Source organism: Meleagris gallopavo, chromosome 2 (genome assembly GCF_000146605.3).
Source record: "Meleagris gallopavo isolate NT-WF06-2002-E0010 breed Aviagen turkey brand Nicholas breeding stock chromosome 2, Turkey_5.1, whole genome shotgun sequence".
In the NCBI taxonomy this organism is placed as follows: Eukaryota; Metazoa; Chordata; class Aves; order Galliformes; family Phasianidae; genus Meleagris; species Meleagris gallopavo.
The window spans coordinates 85,212,947-85,223,911 of NC_015012.2; the positions used below are offsets into that span (position 1 = coordinate 85,212,947).

Consider the following 10,965-nt stretch of genomic DNA (forward strand, 5'->3'; position numbering starts at 1 on the left):
GCAGAGTTGTGTTGTTTTGTTTTTCCCCTGTTGTGTTTCAAAGTTAATTCAGTTAGAATTGCTTCTGTGTAGATTTGGACCAATACACGTTCATGAGACAATGGTCTATTTTCTTATTTTCTGTTACTGGCTTCACAGAAGCTAACTTGTCAGGCATACTCATTAAACCAAAGCTTAAGTTTTAAGAAGTTAAAGGGACAGCTCTAATGAATATATATTAAAAACTCTATCTTGGGAAAGACTTAAGTAATTTGTAGAATGGGAAAAAAATTGAAACAAATTTATATTCCTCTATGAATATGAAAAACCTTCAATAAAGTGAGAATTTTTCAATACTTTTTGTTTTTTTGTTCTATTTGAGTAAAACTTGCTGGTATTGCTATTCAAAGAATTTGATTAAATAGCTTCAGTGTTCTATCTCTACTGAACCAGTGTATATTTGTGGTTAATACAAATGACATTCGCTAAATTGCACTGGGAAAAATAATTTTGTGCACTAATACGAAGGCAGTTCTGAAAGTAATGCTCCTATTTTATTGTGTTGGCCCATGACATCAGTGGTGAATATTGGTGTTATGACAGTAGAGGTTGAAGTTTTCCAGCTATATTTAATTAGGTTTTGTTGCCATGTGACAGATGGCTGCAGAGGGGCAGTCTGACAAAATGGTATCTGACACAGAAGTGCGTATGAAGCAAGGGTGTGTCCTTGAATTCCTGCATGCAGAAGAAATGGAAGCAATTGACATTCATCAACACTTGCTGAATACTTATAGAGACCAAGCAGTGGATGTGAGCACAGTGAGGTGGTGGGTGGTGCATTTCAGCAGGTGGCATCAATAACGTGAAAGACAAGTCATGACAGACAGCCATGCAGATCTTTACAAATGCAGCATGAAGGCTCCTGTTCATCACTGACAAAAATGCATAAGGAGAGGTGGTGACTACTGAAAAATAGTATTTGTAACTGAGAATTTACTCTATCTAATAGTGTTATTGTTGTGGTTTCCATGGAAATAAATAGAAAGCTACCTATACTAGCTTATTTTTGGAATAACTTAAGTAGAAATTCTAAAATTATGTTATCACTTATTTTATTTCTTTTACAGTATTTTATTTGTGAAATATTTTGTAACAGTGTTCTAGTTGAAGAAATAGTACTTTACTATAACCTGGAGTTCTCACAATTCCCAGATGTGACTGATTAAGGCCTGACAGCTTGCCTGCATTTATTCTTTTCTCTGTAAGGTGTTTTTTTCTTGAAGGTTTTTGCTTGTAGATGCCTACTATCCTCCTGGTTCCACCAAAAATGACTGCCGGTGCATCTGCTGCATTTCTGGCCCTCATTTAAAACTTAATACAAAACATTATTTTGCTTTTCTTCCCAAAGCACCTTGTCTGGGAGGCACTTTGTGAATATAGCAAATATATCATCAAATGCAATGTTCTTCATCGTAAAGCAGTTGCAGTGAAATTATAAACAACATGAATACAGTCTCTGTTTCAAAGCTGTTCTTTCAGCCATTGTCACTATTTTAATCTAATATTAAAAATAAGAGTCAAATTTTTTTTAGGCAGCAAACCCCTGTAAGTAGAATTATTAATTATTTATCATGTTAAAAGGAAAAAAAAAAGCTTTTTAATGATATCGTATTTTCTTACCTGAATAAAATAGAAACATAAAAAAAAAAGTCATTCTGGGGGAAAGAAAAGGGTAGAAATATTTACTTTTTTTTTTTTCAAGCACATGATAAAGCATGTTTGACAAAGGGCAGTCATTTCAGAGCTACTGTGCTTTCCTGAGACTTTTCAATGCTTAAGGAAGTTTTAAAATGTATTGCATGTAATTCTGGAAATGATATAACTCTTACATTAATATTCTATTTTCATTCTCAAGATTCTCTCAGATTTACCTTTTGACAGTGGTTAATAACAATGGGATAAAAAGAAACAATATGAAATAATGAAATCTATTTCTTGTGTAAACTAAAAAGAATACGTTATCTTAAAAGAATACTTAAAATTAGAGATCTTTAGAAACATGAAATTTCAGAGTTCTTCAGAGCAAGTGGAAAAGATTCTACAGCCAAGTCTTGCAGCTTCACGAGACAAATGAGATTTTAGGACTTCAGGAGTTTGGTTTTTTGGTCTGTTTTAAGGGACAGAAAAAAACATCGGGAGATAAATGATATTTGCTTCTGTCAATAACTTCTAGTGTAAACAATATTTATTTTGTCTATTCATAGAACCGTAGAATGGTTAGAAAGATGTAATTTTTTAACATTTATAAGGTTATAATACTAAATTTAAATAAATTTGAGTAGTAGAAAACATAAGTAGAAAATAAAGGTTGTAATGTAAGCTAAATGCAGCTCATTTGGTGAAAGGTTTCAGTGGATTTGGCATAAATCAAAACTCAAATGATTTCACTTCAGAAATGCTGTAGCTTTACATAGCTTGATTATACCTCAGAAAAAGGTCTCTTACATGTGAACCATGTCTCTTCATCAGTCTAGATAATACTGTACTAAGTTGCTTTATGTGCATCATCATGATACCTAATTTTTATTCTCTTTTTTTTAACTGTTAAATGATGTACTAGTTTCATTTTTGTTTGGTTTTCTTCACATAAAAATGATGATGATCACTGCTTGTCTTACAGTGGTGAACTGTTCTGATCCTGGTTTTGTTGAAAATGCTATTCGACATGGCCAACAGAATTATCCTGAAAGTTTCAAATATGGGACAAGTGTGGCATACCATTGCAAGAAGGGCTTTTATCTGTTGGGCTCATCTGCTTTGACCTGTAAATCTAACGGCTTATGGGATAGATCACTGCCAAAGTGTTTGTGTAAGTATTCATTCAGTCTAACAGTAGTTATTCAGATTTAACATTTGAGAATGGTTCATGAATTTTAGTCATGATAGGAAAAAAAAAATTGTAGTTGTACTGAGGAACATACTGCAAATTCTACAGTTCGGTAAAAAAACAAACAAACAAAAAAACCATTAATGTGACATGGCATATAAATTTAATTATACATGTGAAAATTATTTTAGAGGGAACTGTGAAACATTTTTTTTCAAGTGCCAGTTCATAGAGATTGATTTTCCCTCTTGGTGCATACCTGAAAACAACTAGAGAAATCTAAAATTATTACCATTTGCCACGTAAATGCTTGTGCCATCTCAAGGAAAGCAGCAGAAAGATGGAGCTGTGAAAGAGAGATGGTCAGGACCATGCCTTTTGGCAGAAATCCATCGTGCATTGAATTTGACCTTGTCATTTGAGCCAACAAAATGCAAATAATACGCAAATAATTTTAATGGATATCAGGAACAATTCCTTTTTTTTTTTTTCGTTTTTTTTTAATAAATATCTTTGACCATAGGTCCAGTAATTGATATACCTGCTCAAGTTCAGTTGCTTTTGCTTCAGTGTTCCCTGTTTAGGTTGAGTGACTGTTTACTAGAGTTAGGAAAAAACATAATTTCTTTGCTTTCCTTTCTGCACTGGGTAACTTAAATTTTACACAAAATGCATTTAGAATTTTATTTCTGCCTCATATTTAGTTTATGAATGTTTCTTCATGTAACAGATCTAACTTCTAGTTTTCAAATTATTCTATATCCAAACTATATACCTGTATAGGTGTTTGTTTTTGTTTTTGTTTTTTTTTCTCAAATAAAAATCACACATTAACTTAAGGTGATTCATAATTTACCTGAATGATCAGTAATATATTTTCTTCTTGCTTACTTAGTGCAATACATTTTAAAATAATTCCACATTTGTATTTATGTATTTATTTCTCTATACTGTGCGAATTGTCTCTAGTTATTTTGTAGGCACGGTAAAGCTACTCATTATTATTTTATCTATAATAAAGAAACACATTGCAATAATAACCTTCTTCTGTTCTTCTTTCCTGTCCTTAACAGATAAAATGTCTATAGTTTCCAAATTAGAATTACGAATGGAAAAAAAATGAAGAAAGAATGCTGTGTATAACAAGAAGGGAAGCTAGATAACTTAGTTTTACATGTAGTTTTTATGTTTAGTATTACAAATGACCAGTATGTTATCTGTGTAACTTGAGAAGGAACAGAGTTCCAGAAATAAGTCTACTTTGTGTACCAGTTTTGTAGATAAAGGTTGTAATAGGTTTCTCCTGCATCATAAAAACCTCTTAAATATTGTGCCCTTTCCTTCACTAGCCATTTCTTGTGGACATCCTGGGGTACCTGCCAATGCAGTTCTTTCTGGAGACAAATTTACGTATGGCTCCATAATTCACTATTCTTGCACAGCGGGTCGAAGGCTCATAGGAAATTCTACAAGGGTGTGCCAAGAAGATAGCCACTGGAGTGGGACTCTCCCTCACTGTTCAGGTAGGTGTAACCACTGTCACCCGAATGTCACCTTGTAATTACATGAATGATAGTATTCTCAAGCAGTTTTTAACTGTAGTCAGATACTTATTTTGATTCTTTTCCAGGTATATTTTAGTTTATTAAAAAGCCTCTCAGCTGAATTATGATAGTTTATTGAGATACTTGATAACATTTGTTCTCATTTTCTCTGTCATTGCTTTGGTACCTTTTTCTTTAGTTGGATGATACTGTTGGATATTGCAGTAAATAGATGCCACAAAACACTATTTAAAACTGTTAGTTCTGACTTACATGTATGCATTTAGTCCCTATTAAGTAAACAAAGATTGTCACATGTAAAAATGATTATTTATAAAACATCACAGCAAAGATACTAGCTGAAAAGCTTCTTACCATATGACTTGCTTTTCACAAACAGAAATATTCTTTATTAGTAGCAATAATGCAATATGCAAATACAAAAAAACTGCAATGTTTATGCACTGTCAAGAAGCATAAGAACACTGTGTTCTCCCCCCTTCTCCCAAATTTAAAAGGAGCCATAGAAAATTATTTAGTTTTGTGGAAGTGGAGTAACTATTAGTGACATTCTCAGTGTATTTATGTAAAAAAGATAACCTGTGAAGTTGAGGAAGAAAATTTTATGAGAAAGTTGTTCCATTTCTTAGCATTATAGAATCTTATATTTTCTCGTAAGCCTTTGGACATGCTCACTGTCTGATATGATTCAATTTGGATTTGATTTACTTATTAATTCAAATAGATGTAAGATATTTAAATGTGTACTTTAAATAAGTGTTCATTGACAATTGTCCATTTATAAACTAATTCTCTAAGGAACAGGATTTGAAGCACTGTGGGAAGGAAATAAATTTAAATCAATCATGTTTCCTTTCTGTTCTCTGCTGCTTAAAAAGGAAAGTTTAATTAGAGTCTTCTCACAGCTGTGATACTCACTGCTGTCATGGTCTAGACCTGAAAAGATTCTCTGCAGGACAATCATGTGGATCATTTCCACACGGAATTGGCCTTTTCTTGCTTATCTTAAGCTCAGGTTTATGTCCATCACCTTTTTGTTCAGTAAAGGTTGCCAGATCTGAGATTGCATCAAGACTTTAACATTTCAAATGTCAGAGCCCTCAAGTGCTGTTATCTAATATTTCCCACCACAAGGGAAATTTTGATTTTGGTGGAAAGAAATTGAAACTCTTCGGATAATAGTCCTCAGTGTGATAATATTTTTAGAGACTTCTATCTATATTATAAAAATATAGTTTTTTAAACCATAAAAAATTCTCTTCAGAGCTGAAAATGTATTTAGTGCAACTAAAACATTGTTACTGATGCAGAATTTAATTATCTAATTTTGAATTTGGTCTGAAAGCATCTAGTGAGCAAAGGAATTCTGTAGGAAAAGGAGAGAACAATCTCTGTTAATTAAAAATAATGATAATTTTTTAAAAGTTCCTTGCTCCTATAAAGCATTTTTAATTGTGTTACTAAATACACTTTTTTTGGTAGTTATCAGGAGCTGATTCCATTTAAAAATAAAATAAAAAATTATATGCGTAATATCAAAGAATGACTGAGCTCTGGACAACTGAGACAGCTAATTGGGTTTATGTTAAGAGAGCAGGAAAAACAGCCCTAATATAATGCTTTAAACTTGTATTTGCTTGGAGTTTTTTTTTTGTTGTTGTTTTGTTTTTTAATATATTAATATATGTCTGAAAGCATGATTGTAAATATGATCTCAGGGTTTGCTCAAGGCTTTGTCCTGTGTATCTAAGAAGTATGTGTCTGGTAAAAAAAAAATATATATATATACAAGAAGACAGAGTTCAACCTAAGGAACTGTGTTGGAGTATTTTGTATAATACAAAAGCTCTGAATAGAAATTCAGTCTAGAGATATAAGTCTCAAAGAAAATAATGAAGACTGATAAACAAAAAATATAACACAATTTATAATAAATTGTTGATATTGAGACTATACCTCCTTGACAACCTTGTGTTGCACTTACTATATCAGCCACTTCTTATGATAATGCGACTGACTGGTTAATCAGACCTACGAGATAGAAATAATCCAGCTAGAAGTATTATTCGCAAGACAGAATCCATACTGCGACTATAGTTACCTATAATATCTGTACCAATAATTCTTCTGTGTTGTATTGTTGTAGGAAATAATCCTGGTTACTGTGATGACCCAGGAATACCAGCCCATGGGTCTAGACTAGGAGATGAGTTCAAAATAAAAAGTTTGCTTCGTTTCTCCTGTGAAATGGGTTATCAGCTGAGAGGATCTTCAGAACGAACATGCTTGCTTAATGGATCTTGGTCAGGTATACAGCCTGTGTGTGAAGGTAAGTATTCATGATGCCATTGCTATTTCTGGCACCACTGAATACTTTATAAATGGAATTGTATCATATAATTAAAAAGGAAATATATGACAAAAATGTGCTTTCAAGTATTTCTGCAGAAATTTGATATAGTTTGCAAGCAAATTATATTTTGATTAAAAACAAAAGTCCAAACATTTAAGATTTTATAGAGTCTGTTTTTATAAAAAAGACTGGGGGAAAGTAATTCTAGTTCAACAACTAATGAGTCTGGAAATAGAGAAAAGATAGGTAAAATGTGAAATTTAAAACATGCCACTTATTGAAAATATGATAACACTGATAAAAATAAAGCCATCATCCATCTTCATGTCTTTCTATCTAGTGTCTAGGAATCAAGAACTGAACAAATGACAAAATAGTGTTGCTTTCTTAAGAACAATATTTTTCCACATAAGTTAATTTTTCTTAGAGACTTTATTTTATGAAAGACTATTTCCATGTTATACTTTTCAGAAGAAAAACAGAAAACAGTATTTCTGGAAAACACATGAATGAAATGAAAATAGTAGTTTATGGATTCTGTAGTATCTCATGTCTGATATACTAATCTATAAACTGGAAGATAGTATAAAATATTATATTTTATTAATGATATTTTATTAGCATCTAACAATTATTATTTTTCAGTATTCCTCAGTACAGATTGATTTTCTAAATATATTAAAATGGCAGTAGGCACAGAGTCAATATTTACAGGAGAAAATTGAAGTTCTTCAGTGTCCTTTCTTGTTTTCTGTCTTAGAGACGTTAAAGATGGCAGCAGTCAGTGGCAATCAGTGGTGTGTGAAACACTGCTGATTTTTGTATTTTTTTTTCTCTTAAGCCTTATGTTTCCAGAAAAACAAAGAAAAGAAATATTTCTTTCAATTTTTCTCTTCTGCTTGGATTGTTTTTTGTTCAGTATAAGTAACAATGAGATTATGGGGAAACCATTTTTTCAGCCCTGCATACACTGTGTAAAGCATGTAACAGTGACAAATTCTCAGTTTATAACTGGTTTTATCTCAGCTTGGCATTAAAGAGAGCTGGTATTTATTCCACCTATCCAGAAGTCACACACTGTATAAAATTTTAGTATGTTAATCCCTTTGTTTGAACCTGTGATTGAGTGATTTAGCATTTGCTAAAGTAATTAATACAGAACATCAAAGACCTCAAAATGCTTATAAAACCCAAGAATATTTAAAAGGCTTCCTGCCAATGCATATTTCCTCATAGGCAGAATTGCTGGAAATCACTTCAGAATTGATAACCCTGGCTCCATATCAGTTCTAACATTCCTATATTTAGAAACTTATTTGGAATGTCATTGTCATTAGTCCTCGTTGTCTTTTTCACTGAAGGTCTTGATGTTAAATGTTTTCACGCACAAAACCTTGAGAAAAGTTGAGATCTAAAGACAACAGAGAAAAGCCCAGGTAACCTCAGAAGCACTATAAACATCCCCTCATGCATAAATCTGAGAACTGCTGTTTCTTCTTGAAGATATTAAGGTTCCCTACTAGAAAGAGTGTGCATATGATTTGCATCAACACCTACAGTCAATATCATGCATGGAACCATGAAAATCTGCATAAAATAGAAGCTGGCAGTGCAGCATAAAACATAGCATTTCTATTAGTAATCTCTACCATCTTCAGGCTTCAAGATGAACATCTGTAACAACTTTTGCAGGATGCATGAGCTGATTTTTTTTTTTTTAATAGATTGTATCAGGGTTCTGTCTCATGTCCAGAAAGAGACAGAATCTCAAGTCATCATATTGTCCTAGTATTTGTAGCTGAAAGCTGGGAATTGTGGATAAATACCATACCTTTATTCTTCATATGTTTTTCTCTCTTTTCTTTATATTTCATTTGTATCTTTGTTGTACTGTTTTTATCTGTACCATATAGTAACCATTTTGCAAGCAACTTTTGATAGACTCATAAGGAAAGTACACATTAATGGTCAACTACTCACCTGGAAAAGAAAAGCATTTGTGGCTGTTTCTGTTTGGATTAGCTGATATGAAGCATATTTCATTTGGAAACTGGATTATTCCAGAATGCATTCTATTTTTATATCTTCGGCTGAGGCTTTAGTGGGCCATATGAGACCATTATCCACTGCATTATGATCAGAAGAGATTGTAAGATTTGTGGTTCTCTCCCTACTCATAAAAGCAAAAGTCATTTAAAATGTTGCTGCAGCAAAGTTTGCGGTGAGCAGGTCAGTGCACATATATTCTTTAAAAAGCACCTCACACTATCTTTATGAGTTCAGACTCAGGTCATCCAAAACTCTAATAAGATACAGGACAGTTCAAATACAGTGTCAACACATTGAATAATTAATGAATGGCATCCTGGCTTATATCAGAACTAGTGTAGCCAGCAGGACTATGGAAGTGATTGTCTCCCTTTATTTGGCACTATTGAGGCTGCACCTTGAGTACTGTGTTCAGTTTTGGGCCCCTCACTGCAAGAAAAATATTGAGGACCTGGAGTGTGTCCAGAGAAGGGCAACAAAGGTGGTGAGGGATCTGGAGTACAGGCCTTATGGGGAGTGGCTGAGGGAGATAGGATTGTTCATTCCGAAGAAAAGAAGTCTTAGGAAAGACCTTATTGCTCTCTACAACTCTCTCAAAGGAGGTTGTGGCAAGGTGGAGGTGAGCCTGTTCTTTCAGATTGCTTTTCTATTTACTACAGTTTGCTATGTCAACACTTTTTTTTTTTTTTACTTTTTTTTTTTATAGCTGAACAGCATATATTTCTTTATTACTGCAGTAGGAGAGAAAATGGCTTCAAGTTACACTAGGGGAGGTCAGGTTGAATATACGAAAAATTTCTTCTCTGAAAGAGTGGTCAGGCACTGAAACAGGTGGCCCAGGGAGGTGGTTGAGTCACTATTCCTGGAGATGTTCAAGAAATATGTAGATATGGCACTGAGAGACCTGATTTAGTGGGCATCAGACTAGCTGATCTTAGAGGTCTTTTCCAACATTAATGATTCTATGATTCTATGAATGCCTTAGTAATCCAAAGCAACATAAAGACAAATCCTTTATAGTTTTGTCTATACTAAAAACGCAGATGATCTGGGAGCAAACAGGGACTCCTTCAAAGAAACCTGGAATATACGGAGACATCTGTAACAGTTCTAGAGCAGTGAAAAGCCAGGACTATGGTATTGTATTTCTATCTAACGTGCAAAACAATGCAATGGAAGTAATAATGAGAAATATACCTCTCCCTTTTTCCTCCTGTCTGAGGACCATAACTAAAAAAAGGCACTTATAATGCTAAACATCAGTGATACTCAGAGTAAGCCTGGAGAAGAAGAGGTTTGGGAGAGGTCTTATCAGTGTGTATAAACACTTGAAGCGAGGGTGCAAAGGGGTTGGAGCCAGGCTCTTTTTATTGTTGCCCTGGGACAGGAAAAGAGGCAGTGGGCAAAACTAAAGCATAGGAGCTCTCATCTGGACACTGTCACAGGTTGCCCAGAGAGGTCATATAACATATCTTTTTGGAGGTATTCAAAATACCGCATGGTCTTGGTCCTGGGCAATTGGCTTTAATTGACCCTGCTTGAGCAGTGAGATTGGACCAGGGATTCCTTCCAGCATAATCCATTCTGCAATGGATTCCATCTCCAATCTGTCATTCTATTACTAATGCAAATAGTAAGCCTTAATCATTTCTCTCAGAATGCAATAAATTGAATTAAGCAAATATGAGTAAAAGCCATAAGTAAAATAAATATTATATGTACAGTGTGTGATTATTTTAAAGGCAATTACTATCAAACTGTTGTTTGGGCAGATGTTAAGCATCAGAATGTCCTTGCATAAATTCCATAAATACATTCAGTATTAATGACAGCATCCATGTTTTCCTAGTGCATGTCTGTGTTGCACCTTGAGCAGAATCTGCAAATTGTCTTCAATTTGTTTTATTATCATTATGAGTGAAATTCAATTTGTTTTATTATCATTATGAGTGAAATTCATCCAGTTCTCTAAGGAAGGAGGAGCTATGGTCTCTACACTATACTTCTGTGTAACGACTGTAATCTCCTACTCAAAATTGTACTCAATAATATTTGCTTAATGATATTTGCTACAGATTTTTAAAAGGTAAGCTGATTAAAAATAACTGATCACTATATTTTTCTCTCTCTCT

The 10,965-nt window shown here is 33.5% G+C and overlaps 1 protein-coding gene across 1 annotated transcript in view; it reads left to right on the top strand.

Moving 5' to 3' along the window:
• The window catches only part of LOC109366375 (CUB and sushi domain-containing protein 1-like), a 27,044-nt gene that overhangs the window by 15,550 nt on the left and 529 nt on the right, over positions 1-10,965 (top strand). Inside the window, exons 8-10 of the mRNA XM_019613583.2 lie at positions 2,660-2,848; positions 4,216-4,389; positions 6,578-6,760. Of these exons, the coding sequence (XP_019469128.2) occupies positions 2,660-2,848; positions 4,216-4,389; positions 6,578-6,760 (546 nt within the window). The remainder of the gene's footprint in view (positions 1-2,659; positions 2,849-4,215; positions 4,390-6,577; positions 6,761-10,965) is intronic.